The sequence below is a fragment of the Ixodes scapularis genome, unplaced genomic scaffold, assembly GCF_016920785.2.
Source record: "Ixodes scapularis isolate PalLabHiFi unplaced genomic scaffold, ASM1692078v2 PGA_scaffold3__209_contigs__length_174095766, whole genome shotgun sequence".
Classification (NCBI taxonomy): Eukaryota; Metazoa; Arthropoda; class Arachnida; order Ixodida; family Ixodidae; genus Ixodes; species Ixodes scapularis.
The window spans coordinates 107,994,628-108,020,290 of NW_024609868.1; the positions used below are offsets into that span (position 1 = coordinate 107,994,628).

The 25,663-nt window shown below is 45.0% G+C and overlaps 1 protein-coding gene across 3 annotated transcripts; it reads right to left on the reverse strand.

The window, feature by feature from the left end:
- Positions 1-729: 729 nt before the first annotated feature.
- Positions 730-24,824, reverse strand: LOC115328910 (mucin-5AC). Of its 3 annotated transcripts, none has more exons than XM_029990351.3 (6): positions 24,547-24,824; positions 17,588-17,830; positions 9,184-9,493; positions 5,283-5,390; positions 2,151-2,192; positions 730-1,368 (listed from the first exon to the last, which is right to left on the reverse strand). In XM_029990351.3, the coding sequence occupies exons 1-6, from the start codon at positions 24,715-24,717 to the stop codon at positions 779-781; spliced, it is 1,464 nt and encodes a 487-aa protein (XP_029846211.2). In that variant the 5' UTR covers positions 24,718-24,824; the 3' UTR covers positions 730-778. The 3 variants fall into 3 exon arrangements, with proteins under 3 accessions (XP_029846211.2, XP_042148517.1, XP_029846212.2); XM_042292583.1 differs by lacking the exon at positions 24,547-24,824 and adding an exon at positions 19,364-19,494; XM_029990352.2 differs by lacking the exon at positions 2,151-2,192 and having other exon boundaries at positions 24,547-24,808.
- Between the last annotated feature and the right edge of the window lie 839 nt (positions 24,825-25,663).

The following is a 25,663-nucleotide window of genomic DNA, read 5'->3' on the forward strand; positions in this document are numbered from 1 at the left end:
AAGGAGTCCTTCTACAATCAACCATCCATCTCACACGTGACATGTCACGCGCACCAATAGCCAGAGAGCTCTACGGTCACGTTGGCCACATCGTTTAAACTTTATATGACTAGGCTTCACCAATATTGCAACGTGCCCTCTCCTAGCACTTCTAACCTCCTTGTCACGGATACTAGAGACACGGAGTCACTAAAAGCTGGCGATGACAACCCGAATAAAACCAGCAATGGTACCAGAAAAACAAAGGGTCCCCTTTACCCCAATCCCCCCCCCCCAAAAAAAAAAAAAAACAACTTTACACACAGTGCCATAGAACTAAAACAAACACATGGTTTGCATTGACGTCACGTCCCGTCAGCCACCATGCTCCTGTGCCCATACCTTTAGCAGCATACATTTGGCATCATCGAACCTGTTCTTCTCCACAAGGCTTGCCAAAAACAAATTCAATATTGCGAAATGTACACTGCAGAAGGTACGGGCTCAGGAGCATGATAAATGGTGGCTGCTATGGTGCCATATGACGTCACATGCAGGGCATGTATTTATATGAACCACTTTTTTTAATCAAGTTTACTTGCAACTATATCTTGCATTATTGCTTAGACTGCGGTAAGCACTCACAAACTGGTGCAAGCAAACCAGCCTACTTTGGGCCAACTATTTACCTTCTTTTATGCAGTAGGATGCTGAGTGGTGACTATCCACCACCATTGCATTACACACAGATTATTGTTTTATGTCTCATTCTTTCTCAATTTTAATAAAACAAGCGCAGCTAAAGCCACACAATATTCGCATCCTCATCTTCTGTAACAACCTCTTCCAGACTGAACAGTTCTGTGGGCACCCCTTCCTTAACCCCACTGTCCAAGCAGTACTTCTTCAAGGCCAACTCCGGCGGCAGTGGGTAGTGACTGTCCAACAACTTCTTGTACACTGGCGGCGAGCACGAGTACACCTCGAGCGCAAATGCCAGCGTCTTTTGTGTCCACTTCACTTTCTCCCCTGGGAGCCTTTGAACACACTCCACCTGGTCCATGTTGAGGAACTTGCCCAGCTGTTCCGTCTGCTTGGCCAGGGACGCCTTGACCTTGATGAGCTTCTTGTTGCACTCCCCCATCTCCTGGCAGTTGGAGGCCGCCTGGCTCTGGAGCTTGGAGAGCTCTGCCTGGAGCTCCTCGTAGGTGGGGGGCCTCTTGAGGATGGGCGTGTGGCCCGTGTTTCGCCGGAGAGATTCCACCGACATGATGATGGGCACCTGGTTCCCCTGGATGGGCGTTGAGCCGGGAGGCCGCTGGGACAGGCTGTTCACGGGGACTAGTATGATGGGGCCTCCACCGGGGAGGCAGTTGAAGGGAGGCAGTACTGGCGAAGAGGAGGGGGGCACCCAATTAAGAGCAATTTACGGATCCCAAGGGCCCCAAAGAAATCAGTTATGGGAGACACTATAAGCAAAGGCAAAACACATCCAAATAAAAAAAACAAACAGAGTAAATGAACAGAAAAAAGGTGCAAAGCACTGTGCTTAGAAGGTTGTATATTATTTGCCATAATTTGGTTATATACTAAATACAATGTCTGCAGTAGAACTTAGTACTGCATATAACAGACCGGAAAAGTAGGCATCTGCACATTAGAAAGTGAAAACCTTCACCGGAAGTGTGCTTCACTTGTGCATTTTACCTGATGAAACTTCAAGACATAGTCCCCTTCCTGCGAGAAATGACACCGATATACTTGACAGGGTCTCCCAATAGCGGACATGCTCGCAGAAGACTGAGTTAGAAATGGCTGTAACTTGTGCTGCCATCTCCTGATAGGCACTGCAAGCAAGCGACGCACTCTGGGTCCGCTCACCGTGCCTACTGGGGGATGATGCAACAAGTTACAACCATTGCTAACTTTGCAAGTTTTCTGCTAAATTGAACAGAATAAAGGTCAAAGGTTGAGTATATAGCGCGTCGTTCCATAACACGTTATGCAAACTAGCAACGTCCAGGCCATAAACATGCTCTTTAATAAAAGAATGGTATCGGAGGCATTACTACCTACTTCGTTATTACAATATGCCAGAACTCTGCTACATAAAAAGACTAAAAACCCAAGAACTATAAATACATGCAACCCAAATACCAAAGCATACAAACCTATGTTTTGCGGAGTAATAGGTGCTGTGGTCGTAAAAGTGCCTGAAAAGCAAGATATCAAGCGAAGCTGAAAACATCAAAGCACCTGAAATGCACACAACAAAATTATTACATCCTAGATAACCTAAGTTGGTGTAGTTATATGTGTTACTGTTAAAAATGTTTGTGAAAAATGAGTTAACTGAGAAAACAAACCTGAAAGTCGCATACAGTAGGCACATTAATTCAAACTTTAAGGAACCAGTCAATTCTGTGCAAGTTATTGCTAAATTTTATTTGTTTTTATTTTTGATGTACTGCCAGCCATAAGGCCAAAACAGGTTGGCAGACCTTATAAAAATACAGGCAAGTACTAAAATGTTACCAGTGAAACCACACACACGCAGTTAACATAAGTTTTAATTATTGAGAAAAGAGAAATATTCCTAAGTAAAGCGCGAAACACATGTACGACGAAACCGTCCGATCCGACGTGCGGACTGCCGGAATGACCTTGAGGGGAGAGGGTTTTCGTAGCATCGGAGAGCGTTGAAAACCCTCGCCTCCGACCGTCGTATTGCGCGGTCGGACGTCGGATCGGACGGTTTCGTCGTACATGTGTTTCGCGCTTAATTACAAAAAGGAACTTGTCCCCCCCAAAAAAAAACAAAAAAAAAAAAGTGTATGCAAAAAACTAAATTATGCTTATGTATACATCCCAATCCTGACACAGAGGTGGCAATTCCTTTATATTGGAATGGCTAAGTAAATTCTCCGATTTCTTTGAGAACAGCACGCTTGCTAATTAGGTATTGCTCATTTGTAGTACCACCAACCTGGTTTGATTGGTTCAACAGCAAGACCAGCATCTGCGAGAACCCACCCAGTAGTCAGCCACCCACATATTTAGAATTTGATTGAATTAGCCAAAAGTATAAATTTTCCAAGTTTGAATTAACAAGTCAACTGTAAATTATGAAGTAACGTAAGGCCTATTTCCAATGTAATTTTTGACCATGGCACGGAGACTTACTTCGAGAGACTACAGTGAGTTATCGAGACATCTATGGAACAATCTGGGTAAATACGCACATTTTTGAGTCGTTATTATGGACAACTCACATTATGAACGCTTCCCTGAGGGAACGGAGGTGTCCATATTAACGAGACATCACTGTACTGTGCTATTTACTTGCAGTGAAAGAGGCTCAAACAAATTAAAGACTTTTGTGCCGATCTCTGACTTCCTTTATGCTGATATTAATCTGATCTCAAATTTGGAGCACCAGTCAATACTGTGTGCTGCCTACCTGATTTAGAGCAGTTGCTGTAAGGCCAAAAATCAATGGCAACCACATATTTCAGAGCCAGCATGTGGCTCTGGAGCAGAGTATCATACTGGGGAAAATAGACATTTCTCGTAAAGTTAGTAGATGAAGTGCCGTGGAGGCACACAATCATGATGGTGCGCTTTTGAGGCTGTCTGATTGGTTCCCTCGAGCCATAACGTCAGCTGCGTCTGGACTTAAAGGGGTACGGAAACGAAAATTGAACTATACTAATTTCGTTCAGCAATGAGTAAAGCATGATGGATAATAAACGTAAATTATAATTGCACATTTGTGTTTTGAACGACTGGCTATATTTTTTGTTCCAAACAGTGCACTCAAGCAAGCGCTCGAAGAGAAGCGAACAGGGAGTGCAAAATGTCATGGAATATCCGACAAAAAAAAAAACAAATTCACAGCATTTGTGACGTAGCAAGGCTGGCGTGGTTATGAGCTTTGCTGATGGTGGCGTTGTGGTGGTGTTATGCGTTACAACCGAGCCGTTAAAAGTACCCGTGGGGTGACGAGTGTCGTGTTTGTGTGGCCCATTCTCCCCCTAGAAGATTAGCCCATCGCCCAAAACTCACACAAAAATTGCTTCCCTTACCCTGTTCACCTCTAAGCTGACAGTGTGGTGGAAGCTATACGCTTGCCGGACCAATCAGCCACCTTCTGTTGGAAAATGACTAGTGGAGGGCGACCCTGTCTCGTGGCTGGGGCATTTTTTTGGTGAACGAGATTGTGTCTGGGACTGAGGACGAAGGAGAAGTGTTGGCGGCGCGAGAAGAGACATTTTGGTTTTTGAACGACGAGGAAGCAGGGAAATTGTCAGGATGAATTTTACCGCGGTCATGTAAGTATTAAACCAAGTCCTTTTTATAAGTCAGTTCGTGGCCACTCATTACACAAAACTTTCCTCTCATCACCTGACCGCATTCTTTGTGCGTGGGTATGCGCTAGGGAGTGTGATCACGTGGCAAAAGTGTAGCTGGCCCAACGAGCACATAGCTTCCACAGCACTGTCAGCTTTGGGGTGAATGGGATGGGGAAAGCAATTTTTGTCCGAGTTTTGAGCGACGGGCTAATCACTTAGGGGGATAATGGCTGTGTCCGAATGCACAAACGAGAGTCCGAGCAAGAGGGAAGTCCCTCCTTTCCGTCTTCTTGAACTGTTTGGTACAATGCGTGATTTGTGAGTTGAGGAGGAAAGCTAAGAAGGAAAAAGTTTAAAAATTGTTTCATGACTGCTTTAAACAGTTGAGCATACTTCCAAAGAGCGGCGCTGCTCCGATGGTTAGTGCGGCTATGTAACGGTTCTTGCTATGTCGTGACTACGTAGCAAGATTCCCAACGTTGCTAGATTACCTCCCAAGTAGGCGTCACGGGCATTTGCCAGGTGCATATTGAAAAATTGTTTAATTAGCTTTAAATTTAGTTTTCTTGTGCCTTTCAATGAAAGACTGGTGTTTCTTAAGGTTATGCTGCAACATGCAACACATTAAAGCTAAAAAATGAGCGCTAGAATTTCGTTTCCGTACGTACTGCTTTAAGGTGAAGCAAAGTAGGTATAGGCAACCTTATATATGTCGTTATACAATGGGCGATGCCAATGTTTTCATACAAAACATTGCTAGAAAGACACTAAATACAGACCTGGCAGGTGATGCTTTCCTGCTTCTTTGTGTATATGAAAGCATTGCCAGCAACATGGGACCACAGATGTCCGCGTCTATGCCTCACCATCCCAAAGCGGCCGAAATGCACGGGTTCTTTCTCTCCAGGCTATGTGAACTCTGGGGAAAAGTGATTCGGAGGACAAACTTACTCGTGCCGGTAGAGGACGCCGCTTGAACCGTGACGCTGCTGGGAGCAGAGACCCGGACTGCACTCCCAGCTGGGGCAATGGACACCAGCGGCCTCGTGCCGTGCGAGTCTGGCACACGCAGCATAGAAAATGTTGTCTCAGATGAGAGGCTCCCTTCTCTAAAGATCTACTTTGCTTTTATGATAGTACCACAACTGTCCACCTGTTCTGCGTGCAGGAAGGTAAGGGTAGGTCTGGCCCTCTTTCAGCCTCCGTATATACAGGGTATCCCAAGAGGACCTTCACTGTACAACGAGTCAAAGAGATCGGCGTCTGCACATAGAAAGCTCCAATTTTTACCGAATGTGCACCAAGCAGGTCAATCTTATCCTGTGAAATTTCATGGTGTAGTTCTATTTCTGTAAAAAAAAAAAAATGAAAGCAAAAAAATTTGCCAAAGTCAAGGTTGAATGCATTCGCAGACAACAGAGTTAGCGACGCCAATTTACTTGTGGCGCCATCTCCCGATAGGCGCAGCGAACAGACGACGCACTCAGCTGTCTCCTTGCTGTGCCTATCGGGAGATGGCACCACAAGTGAATAGCGTCGCTAACTCAGCCGTCTGCAAACGCATCTAACATTGACTTCGCAAGTATTTTGCTCTCATTTTTCAAAGATAGAGAACTTGGCCTCGAAATTTCACATGGTAAAACTGACATGCAAGATGCACATTTGGTAGAAGTTTGAGCTTTCTATGTCTGGACGCCGATTTTATGGCTTGTTTTACAATGGAAGGTCCACTTGGGACACTCCATGTATACAAAGTACCCAATTTTTTACACAATATTTTTTCATCATGAGCATGAAATACGTCTGCCAATGCTATAAGTGAGTTCGGAGTTTTCGGTTTAAACCGATAAAAGTACACTGAATCCATTTTCGGAAATTCGGTTGTAACCGAAATAGGCCAGTTTTTAGGTTCGGCACTTTCGATTTATACCGATAAAAACCGATAAAAGTATGTCGAATCCATTTCCTAAAGTTCAGTATTAACCAGAAAAGGTCACGTTGACCTTCCAGTCATACCGCAGAGCCGTGGCGAAAAAGTGGAATGACAGTGTCTATCGAAACGTGTCCGAATGTACGGGATACACGGGTGCCATCACGACGTTTTGGTTAAATGTGTGCACCATCGATCGGAACGCGAAGTCCGAAATGCCCCATGACTTCGCCATGTACGAGCACGTTTTCAAACTCTTTGTAAGAAAGACTGACTTGATGCAAGCTCCGCATGTTGCGTTGTGCTTCAAAACGTCGCACCGTATCTCTTTTGACGGTCACAATTAATTGATTGGCCGATTTTGGCTCAGGCAGCGCTTCATCTCCTCAGCCTGCCTCTGTCCAGTGTTGGGGTTGAGAAGGCATTCTCAAAGCTCAGGGCCATATTAACAGGAAAGAAATAGTGCGGATCAACGAGGAGAACCTGGGAAAGTACATCTGTGTGTGTACTATAATAAGATCACGTAATCCTGATGTACAGAAGGTGAAGTTCCATGTTTTTTGGCCATAGGCTTCATATTTGACTTGTTTGTACTTCTGTGCTTTTTTTTCTTGTTTCTTTTACAGTTGCACACATTTGCCAAATAAAGTGTACATTTCTTTTTCAACGTATCTGTGCCGTTATTCTTTGAGTGACCACAAATATCAGAGCTACAAGGATCATCTGATCCGGTGTCCGTTGGTGTTTATTTTATATTCACTGAAAAAAGCCGATAAACTTTTGTGGGCGTAAATATACATGAAAAAAAAATTTAATTTTAATATAAACAACAAAAAAAGTATGCTGAATTTTGAAAAAATAGTAACCGAAAACGCAGAACCCTAGCTATAAGCGATCAGTTCTCATAAATAGTGTGCAGATTTAATCTCGCAAACACTGCAGAAACATTAGTTCTGGACCGGAAACGGTCCAGGGCTATTTCCATGCTGGCGCCACTCCATTTCAACTCCGAGCAGCGGGATGCAAGCGGTCCTAATGCAATCGATCACACTCAAGTGTAACTGCGCAAACCAGCCATCAGCGCACAACGTCGATGAACTGCAATGTACTTACTCACGATTGAAATGTGGCACTGTAGCCCCTTGGCAATAACATAAGGTTTTTAAGAATCCAAAGGGCCATCCGACGCATTAGTGCCATATTTCCCCCTTTTCTAGACATTGCACACACACACACAAAAGCTCGAAGACCAGACAAAAAGACGAGTGAAGATGACACTAAAACACTGCCCCTCTCAAACAGTCTCTTCTTTACAAAACTTAAACTTTATTTTGACGAAACAGGCTTCATCCTGTGCAAGGATACCCAAAGCTTCCCCTCGAGTATGTCCATGACATCCTTCGAGGACCTGAATTCTTATTGCCGTAAGCGATGAGCTTAAATTTAAGCATAGCCGAGCGAGACACTAATGCATAGCCACGAGCAAACAGTTTCATCTATCTTTCTTGTATATTTAGATTTGTTAAGAAGGCTCGCATGCTACTGAGCGTTTTCATTGCAAGACTCGAGAGGTGGGAGCAATTCCTCAGACGCCCCTCAAGATAGCTAAGTTTCTAGTTGCTACTTTCTTCACAAACTCACGTTGTTTCCTAAAATGATGCAATCGTATCAAATTGTGGACAAATCACATTTGCCAGGTCTACGACTCAGTCGCAGCTAAGCTCCAAGCTGTCGCACATCATCTCCAGGAAAATCAGCCAAAGAGTCGCTCTACACAGAAAAATTTGCACCTTTCCCGCATTGCCGCGGTGAAGATGGCGGAAACACTGAAAATATTGTGCGCTGCCTCGTGGCGATGTCACACAGATCAATTTCTGCCTTGACTTTCGTGCATCAACGACGCAAACTTCGTTGTGCGTAGCTAGAGGCTCCGAGTGAAAGCCTTGCCAAAGCTAGCGCTCGAGCGAGAGTGGAACGCAAAGTTCGAATCTCACTCTCATGAATAGAACGGGAGCTCTCAGTCTTTCTAAACTCAAGAAGCACCCACCTGTCTTCACTGATAGCCAAGCTCCCGGTCTAGGGATCAATATAAGGCAGTGCAGATCTCCTACAGACTTTGTAAACAATGGTCCTGACACTAGGGTATGTGTGGCACCAAATTATGCATCAATGAATGACTTGCAGCTTTTAAGACACTAGTGCTTAAACTGAAAGAAGACTTTACTCGGAGGAAGGTACGGCTGACGAAATTTGAGAGCTCGGGGAACACCGGGGTTTCCAGGAGCCCATGGAACAAAGTGCATTCAGATACAAACAATAACCGATACAAATGATGCTAGCCTATGAAAGCAGATCTTGCTTGCGTGTAGTGCAGGGAAGCCGGCAGAAATGCGCATACTGTACACCAGGGGTGACCAAACTGCGGCCCTTCGCAGGTCCAAGTGTGGCTTGCGGCTCTCTAAGCGTAGCTTCCAACCCCAACCCTTCCTCCCACACACATACACAAGATCAGGAGGAAAGAAATATAAAATAAAACACAGCTCGTGCTTTGGCAGCCTTGTTCCTCTGCTCGTGCGTCAGGCCAAATGGGCAAATGGTATCGAAATCAATGACTGCCTAACAAAGGCCTGCATTTTCACTTCGCCCTTAGGGAAACGTTTCACTTCTCGATCTTTGTCATAGCTTGAAAACGCATGTTTATTTCCATTAATCAAAAAGTGTATTAGCGAGTCTTGGTTAATTATTCGACTTGCGGCGACGACCAGCCCCCTACACTACGCCTCCCTGCATTACAGCTCCCCGACACAGGCAGCGTTAATGTAGCTTTTGTGGCTTTTTAAAACAAATCTGTAAAGCAAAAAAGCAAAAAAATACTTTGTATAACAGATTTTGCGTTAAAACAGACAACAAATATGTACTTACTTGTTGCGGCAGCGGGGACGCCTTGGATTACGACGTTGTTAGAAACCGAGGTGGGGGCACCGCTCGTTGTCACGGGCAGCGCCGACGACGTGGTGCCCCCAGTCTGGAGCAGCAGCATGGGAGAAGTGGCGTCGGTGGGCGCGCTGCTGACGCCGCCGGTGCACACCGAGGTCGCGGGAACCAGGGAACAGAATGGGGAGGTGCCCGACGCCGTGAACATCATGGGGGACGACGACAGTGAGTTGGGCATCGCGAAGGTGACCGTCACGCTAGGGGGCTGCGGCTTCGGTGGGCCCTGGTTTCGTACAGTCTTGCAGACACAAACGGAAAGAATGAGAAGAAAATTACAATTACCTCTTTACAAAAAAAACAAAAAAAAAACAGCTCTGCCATTACGCTGTTTCCCGAAGAAATGCGTTAGCATTTTGCGCAGGTTATATATAAGAAAGCATGGTGAATGCAGCCTCTCAGCACTTTTCCGCAGGGTGGACATTCTCGAAACCCCCCTCCTCCCTGGTGCAAGTGGATCGGGTCACCTGGCGTGTGCACGAAGGACAGCAGTCACACAGAACTGGCTGGTTGCAGAGAGCGATGGTGTGACGTAACACCTAACAACCAAGGTGCAGTGGGGGACAGCGGGGCTAGGGCGTGCACTGGTGGGCCAAGGTTGATTAATATTCTGTAATGAGTCACCCGTAGACTGTCGCCACCAAGTGGCGTGAATGGGGGAGGGAGGGGCCGGAGTGGGGTAACACATGTCCCAGTGACAAACCTGCCGTCCCCCACTGTGAGGCACCGAAATTGGCGAAGGGGGACATTGCTGGCGATCTTCGATTGCTAGCTGTTTTGTCACGGCATCAATCCAGTGTAGCCTCCGTTGCTCTGCGTCCTATCGCCGGTGGGGACGCCATCCCGTGGCGATGTTGCAAACTTTATATGCTACTGCTCCAAACCCGTCCAAGGTCAGTGCATGTGCCGGGGCACTAATGCTAATGCATTAAAAGTATTTAACTAACTACCCTGTTTACTCGAGTAATTCGCAACTCCAGCCCACTGCTCGCCCTCTCTTGGACGAAGGAAGAACCAGAGGAGCGGGGACGACGGTGGAGACGGCGGCACGGACTGACGGGCTGGCAGCCTTGGTGCTGCTGTTACCGCATGATTTTGGTCAGCCTGTTCGTACATCATGCAAATTTAACGAAAAAAAACAGAGTGCATTAAAATAGGAATTGTTGTGTTCCGCTTCCCTACAGTGTAGGATGAACGGATAAACATCTCTCATTTAATAGGAGACTTTTCGTAGATCGCATATGCCGTGGGTTTGGGGTCCTGCGGTCGCCAGCTCAATCTGTGCTCACCATGATGGCCAAAGCTACCGTTAATAGTGCAAATGTCTTGTGTTTGATCTATGAAAACACTCCCAAAAGTAAAAGACAGCTCTTCGCTCAGCAGTGTGTCGAGCAATTGACATCGGGAACGGGTTAGTATTTTACGTGCTGAACGGCCGTGACAAAGAACGTGACCATTTGCTCCAAATGCTTCCAAAAGACAGACTATGCATACTTGCAGATTAGGTAATTATAAAGGCAAAAAAAAAAATGCTTTTAGCATTCTTAAGAATGTTTGTGGAAGCAAGCAATTCACGATGAGTGCTTAGAACGGGCAGTTTTGGTGAGGCGGGTCGTGGCGCTGCAAATAATACAGTACAGGGATATATTATACTTAGGGTTCGAAGTTTTCGGTTTAAACCGATAAAAACCGATAAAAGTATGCTAAATCCATTTTCGGAAATTCGGTTTTAACCAAAAAAAGGTCAGTTTTTAGGTTCGGCGTTTTCGGTTTAAACCGATAAAATACCCTGAATTCATTTTCTAAAATTCTGTTTTAACCGCAAATGGCCAGTCTTTTAGGGTCGCGCCGGGATAGGCGGGAAGAGGGTGGGGGAGGGGGAGAGAGGGCATTGTTAGGTTCGACATTGTGTGACACCTTCGTAATTGCCCCCTTCCAAGGTTCAACATGCAACAAAAGAAGTCTTGGGTTGCCCTTCGCGGGACATCTGTGTCCTTTCTGTGATCGGGCTTAGTGTGTCAAGTTCCCGGTCCTAAACAAAAAAGTTTGAATGTCGGCTAGTAGTAATAAAGTCTTTCGCTTGATGCAAGATGTGCAGCCAGAGCCTAGTGAGAACACGAAATATGTTGTGCTTCAAAACGTCGCACCGTGTCTCTTTTGGTAGTCACATTTGGTTGATTGGACGATTTCGGATCAGGCAGCGCTTCACCTCCTCAGCCTGCCAGTGTACAGTGTTAACGTTGAGGGGGCATTCTCGAAGCCCAGGGTCATTAAAGGGCCTCTGAACCGCCAAAGAAAATTTTTTTTTTCCATGCTAGGCGTTGAAATGGCATCTCAGGACATTACAAAAAAAGTGTTTCACTATAGAGGTGCGTTGTTTTTTTTATGAAAATAGAAATACGAGGCCCAATTCAAAGTTCTTGCCGTGCACTGTGACGTAACAGTGTACCGCAAGGTGTCAAGGAGGTCAGAAGGGAGGCATCGGCGGAAGTCACGTGAGTTGCATCCCTCCTCATGCTTACTGCGAACGCGTGTAATATTTTTTAAATATTTTTGTTGTTCTCCGCACCTCCACAAGCGATCCAAGCAGACAAGGTTTGTTTTATTTGCTTTTCATCGCTTAATGTTGCTGTAAAGGTTGAAGAGAGGAGTCAGTGAATTGACGTGATCAACTACAATGCCTAGAAGGTGCTGTGTGAGGGACTGTCCCAGTATTTCAGCAACTGAAGACGAGATCACACTGCATGCATTTCCGAGGGACGGCAGGCATCTTCAGCCTGGAGAGTATACAATGATTCGACGACCTCGGTGTTCGAACCTTCAGCAATGCAATTGGGCATGTCGTACGCAAGCACTCCTAATTTCTGCGAGCATTCTAAAATTTTTTTTTCAAGACTTGATAGCTTCCTTTGCGCCCAGTATACCTCTGTATCATCGGACTGATCGCATGCACTCGTACACTGGCTTGTACTCGCAACGCTTTCATCATTGACCTCCATCACTCCGATGCACTGACTCTTCGTCCTCAACTTTTACAGCACGCAAACTAATCAACGGTGCAGCGATAAAGAGCTTGTCGAACTGAAACTTTGTTTTCTACAATCGCTCGTACAAAGAGCAGAAAAAAAAAGTCTTAGGCACGGTCGCAGAGAGCACGAGGAGTGAAATTTCACGTGACTTCCTGCGAACCCACTTTTAGTAACGTAGGTCGACGCCTCCCTTCTGACCACCCCGACACCTTGCAGTACACCGTTACGTCACAGTGCACTGGCGGGAACTTTGAATTCGGCCTCCTATTTCTATTTTTATAAAAAAAACTATGCAACTCTTTAGGGAAACAATTTTTTTGTAATGTCCTGACATGCCATTTCAACGCCTAGCATGAAAAAAAATAAATTTTTTTTTTGCCGTGTCAGTGTGTCAGAGGTTTTTTAACAGGAAAGAATGAGCGTGGATCAATGTGGAGATCCTGGGAAAGTACATGTTTGTTTACTATAATAAGATCACGTAATCCTGATATACAGAAGGTGAAGTTCCATGTTTTTTGGGCACAGACTTTTTCTTTTTTTCACGGTTGCACACATTTGTTAAATAAAGTGTCCATGTTTTTTTCTCAATGTATCTGTGCCATTATTCTTTGAGTGATCAGAAATATCAGAGCTAGAAGGATCATCTGATCCGGTGTTCGATGGTGTTTCCTTCATATTCACAGGAAGAAACCGGTAAACTTTTGTGGGCACAAATATACACCGAAAAAAAACACGAAAATTGAATGTTAAAATAAACACCGAAAAATGTACGCTGAATTTGAAAAAAAAAATAAAAGCTGAAAACGTGGAAGCCTAAATATAATGTATAACTGTTATACTGTACTGTTATACTGTTAATATAATAAAATATACTGTTATGCTGTAATACCCTTTTAATGAGCAATAAATAAAACTTTTACTTATGCCGATGGCAGTAACATGCAGTTTTAGCATATTGTTATCGCAGATTACCATGGGCACGGCAACAACCTCAGCACGAGCTGAAAATAATGCTTCAGAGGTGCAGCGCGACCTGCCGGTTGCAATGTGCCACACTGGACAGTACCCTGCACTCACGCTATGCTAAAACAAACCATTAGTAACCGTGGCGAAGGTTGAAAACGTGTTGCAGTGCACCAAAACCGCAACGGTGTGCACTGACTTCTGAGCCTCCAACACCGAGACATCAATGTGAGCACTACCCTACAGAAGCTTGGCCCTGCACTGCTCACTCTTTCCAGCACAGGTGGCCAGGCACAAAGCAAACACCACAATACCCTCACCACCCTCAAGAATATTTTGCCACGCACATGTATGTGGCTGGCGCCCAAAACACACTCAGCAACTTTTAACAATGAACATGACACTGAGGTTTCTGCACCTTATAAAAATTAATATGCTCGTTTTCCTAAAGCACGTCAACATCTCTGTCACCTTTGATACGCCCCTGCCCTAACCGCTTTGCGTTTGTATCTAAATAAATTAATTTAAGCACACTGACCAGCGTCAGCAAGCGGGCGCACAAAAAATCCTGGCAAATCTATTCCCGTCTCTTCCGTCATCTTGGAACTACCGCCCTGCCACCTATAGGGCGTTAGACTTGCGAATACACGCACCACTTGTGGTTCAGGTCCTTGTGCCTACCTTCCCGCAGAGTAGACGTACAGCCGATTGTTGCATTCTGGACCCGAAAAAGTAGCGAAAGACAAGTCTAGAATGCTATTTATGCAAGAATTTTAACTGTGTAGATGGCATTTCTGCGCAAGGACGTCATCTCCGTCCCATAAATTGCTGGCATCTTTCCGTCGACTGCGGTGATTCGCTATCCAACATGCTCACGGGCAGAATGAGCCTACGGGATTTATTCATAAACAGTGCGCCTACTACTCAAGTTAATATGGTATATCTCTGCTGTAAACAAACCTTACCTTCCCCCCCCCCCAACAAAAAAGAAAGTTATCCACATAGTTCGCACGCTGCGGTGAAGTAACGGTGAAGTAGCGCATGCTGCGGTGAAGTAGGTGAAATAGCGAGAAGGCAACAGAACTGTTCTTCCTTCGACTAAAAGCTGCTTCACAAATTTGGACTGTGCTTGTGTGCACTTACGACTAAAGAGCACACAGGCACAATCTATCAGATGAGCCTCAAATAGTTCTAATCTGTGTTTATATTGCTAGGATGATGCTTTCATTATTTTTTGCGCATCATTCTTTCACGTGAGGCTCGGAATAATTCTGTGAATGTTATAAGCAGGGTTCCAAGTTTACCGAGTTCATTTTTCGTGAAATTCGGTGGGTGTTTTTCGGAGTTCAGTTTTCGCCGGAAATTCTGTGTTTGTCGGAGTTCATTTTTGTTAGATCCCAAATTCCCCGAAATTTGGAGCTTAATTTTACCATGTTCCAGTTTCTCAAAATTCGAAATAAAAATGAATGTTCGGCCAAAACTAAATCTATAAATACTGCCTGGTAGTGAAACTTATTTCCGCAGCTGCATTTGATGTTGGTGCCCTTGCTTGCGATTGGCAGTACTAACTGCCCCATGACAAATCTTGCAAACAAGTGTTGCTTCAATAAACGTCGGTACTTTGAGAGTCAAACACCTAGACGTAGTCGCTGAGAAGCATGAACACTCCAGCTGCCCTCGCCCCTCCCATGAAACCTACAGGTTCATATATTTCACTGTTATAAGAACACAGACCCTCCTTTACCTAAGAAGCACAACAGGTCTAAACTGAACACCGTGTGCTTTTGTCGTTGCCCAGAAGTAGATCGACCCCCTGTGCTGAACAAACCCTGACAATATAAACAGGAAGCTCCCTCTTGCCAATAATCTTAAACTAAAAAAAAAAGAAAGTGGTCTTTTTTTAAGACTACTAACCCCATGCTCTGACGGACCCTACTTGTAAAATACCGTCTATTTTGCTTTTCCTTCTGACATCGTGACAATGAGATTCAGTTTTTCAAAGTTTCTTGGATTTATTCAAAAACACGGAATTATAGTTATAAGCAACTATTTCTCACAGGTAGTGTGCAGATTTGATCTCGCAAACACTGTAAAACCTTACGTATACCATATTTTTTTGCATATAGTCCGCAGAAACAAAACTGGGGTCAAAAATAAAAGTTTTTGCTTAGATAGTCCGCACACGGTGCATAGTCCGCACGCTTTGCATAGTCCGCATTTGGTGCTTTGTTGACACGAAAATCTTCTCATACACGGCACACTTTGACAAATGTCTGCTTTTTTAGCTCAAAAAGAAGCTTGTATTATACATATATCATCATTAACACACTCTTCCATTCGCAAAATTCGTCACGTCTGGTCATAATGAACGACCTTGAAGAACAAAATTCCTGTATAGTCCCCAAGCGTAGATGGTCTGCACACCCTAAAATTTCAACTTTTAACATGTGTAGTTCGCCGCGGACTACAGCCCGGAAAATACGGTAGTTATATGCGATCGGAGGTGTTCCGGCGTTACCCAACAGATGGTGCCAGATGCCGGTGTGCTCTCTCGTCATAAGCGGCTAGAAGCGAGCACGGCACACTCCAGCACACCACTCAGACGTGTAAATCTATGAAACAGCCTCGATATGGCGTGCGTGGTGTGGTCTAATGCAATTAATGAAGGCACGAGTGGAAAAGGAACTGTTCGCCAACTCCAGCTCGTCGCTCCCAATTTAGCAGAGGAATGAAGAACTGCGGTGGAAACGGTGAGCAGGGACTGTCAGTTTTGGTACTGCTATTACAGCACGGTTCTCGTCGGCGTGTTTGCGCATCATGCAGTTCTAAGGGAAAAAGCGAGAACATTAAAATAGGAATCGTGGCATTCCACTCAGCAACAGCGTTGCACGAAGGGACTGGGATGTCTCATTTCATTCGGGGCATTTCGTAGCTCGCATGCGCTGCAGATTTCGAGTCCTGCGGTTACCAGCTCGATCTGTGCTCGACGTGACGGCAAAAGCTCCCTCTAGTAGTGCTAATCTCTCATGTACAATCCACAAATGTTCCATACTTTTCCAAAAGTAGGAGAGAACTGTTCGTGCAACGATGTGTCGAGCGGTAGACATCGGGAAGGGGTCAGCATTTTATGAGTTGAAAGGCCATGAAAAGGAAGATGACCATTTAATCCACGCACCTCCAAAAGGTTGATTATGCATGCTTGCTTTTAGGTAAATCGAGAAGGAAAAAAAAGTGCATTAGCTAGCCATTTCTGACGAGTGCTTGGAATGCGGTACTTTCGTGAGGCGGGTTGCGATGCTGCAAATGGGCAGGTGTAGCATAGCATAATAATCAAACGTTTGTTTTTGATAGAGCAATAAATAAAACATCCCAATACACCGATGGCATTAACAGGCAGTTTTAACATAGCGTTACCGCAGGCTGCCGTGGGCACGGCAACGCTCCTGGCACACATTGAAGATCATGCTTTAAAGGTACAGCGTGTGCTTCTGGTTGCGATGCCACACAGCATGTTTGCCTGCTGTCACGCCATGCTAAACCTGCTCATTAGTAACCAAGCGGCAGGTTGATCACGCGTTGCAATGCAGCAAAAACCACCACAGTATGCAGCGAGTTGTGAGCCTCAGAGACATTGATACTGCGAACGGTGCTCTTCCGGAGCTTAACGGTCACCCTGCGCAGCTCACTTTTTGGAGCACTGATGGTTAAGCGCACTGGAAACACCACCATATCTTCGTCACCCTCAAAAATCTTTTGGCACGCACAGAGACGTGGACAGTGCCCAAAACTAGCTCACCCTCCAGAAAACTTCGTAAGTTCTGCAAAGGTTTCCGCAACTTTAAAAAATCCACATGCTCTTTTTACTGATGCACATCAACATCTCCGCCACCTGCGATATTCTCCTATGGCGACTGCTTTGCATTTGTATCCAAACAAATTAATCTAACCTCACCGGCCAGAGTCAGCGAACAGGCGCTCGAAAAATCCTGGGAAATCTAACCCGGTCTCTTCCACCTCCTTGGAACTACCACCCCACCATCTATAAGACGTTGGAGTTGAAAATAGCCTGTTGCAGGATAAGAAAAGCGGAACGAGTTCCACCCACAAAGCCTTCCAGTCTTTCCACATCAACAGAGTGAAGGCTGGAGAGGAAGCAAAGAGACCAGCCTCCTCCAACGTTCATTGAGTGGAAAGCTCTGTGGAAGAAGCTTGTTGTGCACTCTTACCCTGTCACCGACCACCATTTTTGTACCTTTTTGGAGCTCCGTGATCGGCGGGTTATCCCTCGGGACGTTACGGTAGATTAGCGTAAATACGACAATTTTCTCAGTCTCAATGCCTACCAAAGGGGGCTGGTCTCGGGGTGCGAGGTACGTGTGGTCGTTGGATGCTGCGATGGAGGCCGCAGTGAGCCGTGCATCTTTCTTGGGTTCGGGTTCCTTGACGGGGGCCGGTGGCGGCGTGGAGCGCCTCAGCTGGCGGCGCCTCCTGGGAGGCCGCCTGTGCTCGAACAATGTGGGCACCGCAAAGGCCTTCAGCTTGCGGTCCGTCCTCCTGGGCTCGTATTGGTCCTCCTCAAAGTGGGCCTGCAGGCGTGATGATGGCAGAGCAAGGCGTTTGTAATCGGACGACGGTATGACATCGAAGACAGTAGAAAGTTTTAGTATTGCGTATAAGAGCAAATGTAAGCACCGTGCATTTGCATTAGTGCTACATGCTCCACACTGCGTATACGTCATACGCATGCGACACAGCGAATTATGCGTATGTATGTGTGCTATTAATTTAAGCGTGCACACACAGCAGCCCTCTGCGTGCCCTTTTTCTAGCTGCCATCACTGGCAAGACACTGTGACACTTCCGCAGATAGAAAAAAGCAAACTGCTGGCCGCATGTTTATAAAAGTAAAAGTATGTTTACAGCCGGCACCCGGAAAATGATTTTCGACCTTTGGGTAGCAATGGGATTAGCGGTATCGGATTGGCTTGACTGAATACTGGCCTTGGACTGTTTGGAGCGGTTTGCATGGGCATATATAGATGATGCTGCAACTGCTTGTGCATGCGTTTGCGTTGCGCTGTACTAAAAGTGCTAGTCTGGCACACTTCGCAGCACACCGCCGAGAGCTTGCATGCGTTGTACACAAGGGTCTTTACACTATTTAAAAACTCTTTTGCCTCTCTTTGGATATGTAACAATATTGGCCAGTGCAGTGCAACACTAGAATGGAACCTTCAATAGGATGCCTACCATAGTTGTGCTCCTGAATTCCTTCAACTACTGGATGTTTGGGAAAAACGTTAGCCAGTTCTTTCAGTGGAAAAGTACACTATGCATCCCCAATGCTCAGTCTCCATCCAGATGCCAAAGATTCAGACATTTCCGTTATCCGATTACAGTCACGTCTCTTTAATATGAACCCTGTTAATATATGGGTACCCCACCATACAGAAAACATTTCCGGGTTTGAACTGCATGTATTTTTGTTTCACTATTTTGGATGACTTACATTACACATAACACAAATGTAAAAAGTTAGAAGTGTTTTTCTGAAATTTTTAATAAGATAATTGCAATCCACCCAGCCCACAAATATATGGACCCCGGACCCCATTTTCTTAATTAAAATTTCTGAAAATCGCTTATATCATTTTTTATCCGATAATGGCAAGTTCTACAACTTTGGCACCTGGTTCAGGCCGCAATTGCTACCTTTTGGTGGCGACTGAGTGTTTGGCCATGCACAGCCTGTTTTTGCGATGAAAAAAGAGCACTGCTACTTTTTCCCCAGACACCCAGTTCAAGAAAATTCTCCGACTAACCCAAAAAAAGAAAGGCCTAAAGCAGGGGCCTCCAAACTTTATGGCTAAGGGGCCAGATGGTCGTTGCCTCGAGGGCAAAAAAATAAACAATTGATTATGTATAAAAAAAGAAAAAGACATATAATTTAAATACAGAAATTTAAAGTGAAGTAAAATTAAAAAAGAATCAAAGGTGCATTCATAAAAAGCCTAGGTTCAAATAACAACACTTCCGAGTGATATAGGTGAATAAATATATATATATATATATATATATATATATATACAACACAATAATTGTGGCCTAGACAAATTTACCAGGCATGAGTCAAAGTGAATATGAACGTTGGCATATTTGCACAGGGCAGAAGACTGATGAAAATGGTAGGACTGGTGATGACAATACACATCAGTGTTGCGGAGTTGCCACTCCGGAGTTGAAATGATTCCGGAATCATTCCACATTTTCGTGACCCCGGAATGGAATGGGGGAATGGAATGGCGGCAACATTGAGGGGAATGGAATGGGAATGGAATTAGATGACTTTTGCCCTGAATGGAATGGGAATGGAATGGGCCCGGTTCTTAATATTTTTTTATTAATTTAATTTTTTTTTAAGGTTAGCTTTACCTAGTTAGTCAGCGAGTCAGTTGTTCAGAAATTAAATGAGCAGGAAGCTGCAAACCCGCATGGAGCCCTAACAGACTTATACGCAAAAAAAGAAAATATATATATATAATACAAAAACAAGCGTCAAAGCAAAGCCAAAGGGGGGAAAGAAGGGGGGTGGCGGTGGTGCCTTTCACCTATGAAGTTCAACACAAATCAGAATGCGTCTGCGCCTGCTGCACGGCTCAAGGGTACGTCATCAGTCGACGTCAACCTGACCCGCTGCTCTATTGATCCAATACCCAGGAAGGAGGCCAGACTTGGCCTCGCTGTGCCGACCCAGACTTCGTACTCCTGCGACTCGTCTCGAGCGCGCTGTTTCTCGAAGAGCTCACACCTGTGCCGGCCATCTCAGGTCGCAATCCACAGGTCTCTCTCTGTTTGAAAGATGCTAGCCGAAACTTGAGGACTGCCATTCATGTGTTGGAGGCGGGAGGTCGGCAGGTAGGACCGTCACAACAGGGATGCCACCGTATCGATTTTTCAGCCATAACAGAAGATAAGACATGTGCTCCAGGATGCTTCAAATTGTCCACCCTATTCTCGAAAATTCCAAATGCAACTCCCTGCATGTTCTTCAACGAGGTCACCTACAACGAAAGTATGTATTGTCCTTTCATACAGCAGTGTGGGTAAAGTTTCGTGTTCAAGGCAACACCTACAGATACAAGAATACTAGTTCATTCCGCCGTGACGTCATTTTATCAGTGTTGACAGGGGCGCCCTTATTGGACTTCGCATCACTGGTTAGACAGACAGGATGCCAGGAAAGGGACCGCGGTCAGTCCTTGATGGAACGTTTTTTGAACCCATTGAAGACTCCTCTTCGTCTGGAACCACTACCTTTAAGGCGAAGCGTCAAGCCTGCGGGAAAGTAATTTCGGTATAAAAAAAAACTTCCACTTCAAACTTAAAGCCTCATCTCAGTTGACGTTCCAAAGAAATTTGGAAAATGTATTGCATTATCAGTATTTATATTTCTGCCCTCCCTAAAATGTATTCCTGTATTTGATTTTCCAAAGACTTTTTGACTTTTTTGAAAATGTATCTCCGATACGTATCGCGATACATTTTTACAGATATATTTGAGTATCAGTATTTTAGCTACTATTTTTATCTATCCCAGCATTTGTATTTTCAAATACATTTTTGACTATTTCTGCCCAACCCTGCAAAGCAATGCAGCTGTAAAGTGCCAATTTTTGCGTTTAGGAATTAGAGGAATGGAAAGGAACGATTCAGCCATTCCAGGAGTGGGAATGGGCCTAGTGTCCCCATTCCTAGGAGTTGAAAGGAATTGAATTATCGAAGACTCTAATTCCCCGGAATGGAATTGGAATGGAATGGGGGTGCCCATTCCATAACACTGCTATGTATGACACAGGGCACTAAGCACAATATACATAAGAACGCAAAATACTTTTAACTCAGTTACGCAGACATGAAACAGAGGACCAAGAATGAGGATGCCGGCGGTGACAATGTGCAATAAATATGGCACACAACTTTCAGCGCGATAACAATAAGAACAGTAAGTAATGTTCGGTGAATGTTGAAGCACTATTTTTTTTACGCCAGCTTATTTTTGCGCTAGTGGCATTGGGCTGGGTGAAATGGGCTACGGGTCACTGCAAGGACTGCGGCCAGCTATGGGCCAGTGGGAAGGCCTCCACAAGTCAGATCTGGCCTGCGGGCCAGGGTTTGGAGACCTCTGGTCTAAAGTCATTAATAGTAACAGCATTAGTGATCTGCTGGAAATTAGAGGATGGGTGGCCGAGTGTGCCAGGAAACTGGAGTTTGTGCAGCGACCGTTCGCATCACAGAACGCAGGGGTTATTCCTGGGTTTGATCCACTCTGCCAATTTAGATCTATACGGGCATCGTACCAGCAGCTTAGATCTATACGGGCATCGTACCAGCAGCATGTGGTTTAGTGATCACAACTGTGTGATGCACGTTAAAGACCCCCATATTAGCAGTACTACTCTATAGGCTGAATTGTTCATCGACAGCACTGAACCAGTGTCGCCACATCATAAAGGCAGACCGACATCTCGCTGTCTAAACAATTAACGTCTAATTTGCTTTTCACACCATGGATTGGGAACAGCCATATCTTGGGGCTTTAATTAGTATCTGTACCATAACTCATTATTGATATAGATCCACCAATAAGACAGAAGCTCATGTTTGGGTCTCCACCAAAAGTGTGTCAACAAAAGCATGCACTACAGTAATGTTTATGGAGAAACCTCGCCCACTCTCACAATTCTTTGCCCAGATTTCTATATATCCTTGATGACTCCAAATTTTTTCCGTTGGAAGGCAGCCTATTTAAAGAGACAGATAGGTGGTAGGTGGTAGAGGTATCTCAGGCATCAATGACTCATGTTCAAATCATAACTGATCGTTTTTTGTCAAGTGCATTTTATTGAAAAACAAACTGACTGCATCAATGGTGCCACCATGTGCCACAGCGAGGTAAGAAGGCAATGCACTCAGTCACACCAGTTTACAGCATTGAGAGGCATGAAGATAGGTCATTTCCTACGTCTCAGATTCTCCTAACTTTTCATTTCGCAGGTTTCCGCTACTCTATGCTTGCTGCATTGGCGAACAACTGCCTTCAAGAAACACCGGTGTGTTCCTTTGAAAAGAGCAAAAGGGTCAGAAGTTCTGCATACCTTTCTTTGCAGGCCGACATATAAATAGGGTTCGGATTTTGCGGTTTAAACCGATAAAATCCGATAAAAGTACGCCGAATCCATTTTCTAAAATTTAGTTTTAACCGAAAAAGGTCACTTTGACCTTCCAGTCACACTGCAGAGCCGCAGCGAAAAAGTGGAACGGCAGTGTCTATCGAAATGTGTCCGAAAGTATGGGTTAGACGGGTCCCATCACGACGTTTTGGTTTAATGTGTGCATCATAGATCGGAACGTGGAGTCTGAAATGCCCCATGACTTTGCCATGTACGAGCGTGTTTTCAAACTCGTTGGAGGAAGACTGACTTGATGCAAGCTCTGCATGTTGTGTTGTGCTTCAAAACGTCGCACCATGGCTATTTTGGCGGTTACAATTGGTTGATCGGCCGATCTTCGCTCCGGCAGCGCTTCATCTCCTCAGCCTGTTAGTGTTCAGTGTAAGCGTTGAGAGGGCATTCTCGAAGCTCAGTGTCATATTAACGAAAAAGAAAGAGTGCGGATGAACAAGGAGAACCTGGGAAAGTACATCTGTGTATGTACTATAATAAGATCACGTAATCCTGATATACAGAAGGTGAAGTTCCATGATTTTGGGCATAGGCTTCATATCTGACTTGTTTGTACTTCTGTGTTTTTTTCTTATTTCTTTTAGAGTTGCGCACACTTGTCAAATAAAGTGTCTCTTCTTTTTCAATGTATCTGTGCAGTTATTCTTTGAGTGATCACAAATATCAGAGCTACAAGGATAATCTGACCGGTGTCCATTGGTGTTTATTTTACATGCACCAAAAAAAGCCAATAAACTTTTGTAAGCATAAATGTTTATCGAAAAAAAAAAACAAAAAAAACGAAAATTGAATTTTAAAATAAACACCGAAAAAAGTACGCCAAATTTTGAAAAAAATAGAAACCGAAAACGTGGAACATTTGTGATCTAGATCATCTCAAATTCCTCCTTTTCCGCTTTCGAGGGTATTGTTCTATCGTGCCCGGCTCCTATCATTTCCTCATTTTGTTAAATTAACCTATGCGCTCGTTTCCTCAGGCTATGGCGCCGAAAGCGCGTCTTTGACTGGCGTGTTTAGCGTCCTATGCCGCCCATACATCAAAAGTAGTCCCCAAGTGGCAACAAATGACGTCACACAAGCCGAAGTGTCATGCTGTTGCATGTCGCGATCCTGGTGGCTGGTCGTAGAAATGCTAACGAGAAGGCTGCGAGTAGCACAACTGAACACAAGTGTCAATGTCGTCATGGCGTCCCAACTTCTGGCTGCCAAAACTTCCGTAGACCGCCACAATTGAGAGCGACTTGGAGCAGATCAGGCATCTGCTACAAACACCACCGATATTGGGGCGCCGCCAGGATCGCGACCGGTGACAGCATGACACTTGAACGACGTCATCAGGCGGAAATCGCGGGACCATTTTTTTGGGCGCGCTAAACACACCAGTCGGAGACTCGTTCCAGGCACCATACTCGGGCCAAAGCACAAACAACAAACAGACATTTCCTATTTTTTGCTTAGAATGTTACAAACGGTGTGAGAAAACTCCTTTATTACATTGTGGATAGGACGCAAGTTGCAAATAGCACAACTTGCATAACGATAAGAAAATTGTGATAAGCTCCCTTGGCATATAAGCAAAAAAGGAAAATTTGGACGTTCCGAATCAAAGGGATAAGAAAGACGCCCCTGTGAGTTTGAAACCATGGTCAGACCCGACACAACATTCCAAATCGGGAAATATTCGCGCACTAGAGAACGATGGATGCATGATCACAAGCGACGGACGCCCTGTGACTCCGTGGCCGTTCTCCGTGATTGATCATACTACGCTTTTGCCAGCTACCAGAATCAAGTGTCCGAAGTTTCAAATTCGAAGACTCGATCCTTGCTAATCCCGCGTCTCGCGGTACAGAGCGATCACACGCAGCCCTGTAAACCGACGACACGGCGAAACGCGCGAAACAAGATGGCTTCCGCCGGAACCGAGCACCGCATTTAGCGTCGATCAAACGCAGCAGCCAAGCGCACGCAACATGCAATTCCAACACCAGGTAATGCACTCAAGTCCCGGCCCCTTTGCAGGACAAACGCTAGTGATGAAGTAATGCAAAAAGCGGTACCTCGCAGATTCCGTAGCAGCTACTTTCCTTGGGAGGTACCCAAAGTTTGCCGTTCTCTGCCAAGTTGACTTTCACGGCCCACTCCAGTCGTCGTTTGGGGTCTCTAGGGAACGAGTGAATGCGCAGCCCGCTCTTCCTGCCGGTCTTGCATCCTACAGCAATGCATCGCATGTCGCACGGAGAGAAATTCCTTTGGAGAAAAATATGTTTTCGGGGGCCTCACTGACGAGTTGGTACGCCAGATTGTTGATGCCGCCGGCGATCGCGCTGTTTCAATCGTGCGAAAACCGAAACCGCGAAACCGCCAAACGGCATATTTTAACGTCTTTCCCGTCCTGGTGCTCTCCGGGTTTCGACGTTTATTAGAGAAGAGAGGTTTACCAACTAAGATGTACTAAAAACAAATAAAATTGTACATTTACTGCATTGTTGCTTTCGTCAAAATGATGTCGCAGGATGTACTGTACAGTATACATATTATAAAATAATAAGGCTGTTCGTATCGACCTTCATGAGGACATTTTCTAAAGGACCACAAAACGAAGAGCTTTTCTTTGAGCTCAAGGCTGAGAACACCAATTAAATTTATTATACTTACTATGCATATTTTTATGTGCGCAACGACTAATATTTCAGTAGGTTTTTGTTTAGCTTTTTCTACCAAGCGCTGCGGGGTGTGGAAAAAAAAAAAAAGCTTGGGTGACTGAATTTCCCAGATTGGTATTCACGCGCCGACCAAATCGAAGTAGGCAGCGCAAAACAAAACTAAACAAAACAAAGAACAGTAATAATAATAATAATAATAATATTAATGTGTTCGTTTCTGCCAAGGGGTCCATTCAGAAAAATTAATAACTCAACTTTTCGAGCGCAGCTCTCAGGCGCCCGTTTCCGGCTTGAGCGGCGTCACCGTCTGTGTCGGCGTCGCCGTAGGCGAACCGCGCTTTGCATTATGGGACGTTTCCGATAATGACGTCATATGTGACGTCACGTGTGCTTTTACGAGGGTCACGATTGACGTTACGAGGGTCACAAGGGAAGAGGAGGAGGAAAGGAAGGAATTTTCCACACAATTTTGCGCATAAAATTCTCTGCTAGATTTAGCAGAAAAATTTCA

Coding starts and splice junctions, on each gene's coding strand:
- LOC115328910 (XM_029990351.3), bottom strand. CDS start 24,717: ATGCGATGCATTGCTGTAGGATGCAAGACCGGCAGGAAGAGCGGGCTG. Junction 17,831..24,546: donor GCTGCTACGGAATCTGCGAG/GTACCGCTTTTT, acceptor TCACGCCTGCAG/GCCCACTTTGAGGAGGACCA. Junction 1,369..2,150: donor TATTACTCCGCAAAACATAG/GTTTGTATGCTT, acceptor CCTCTTCGCCAG/TACTGCCTCCCTTCAACTGC.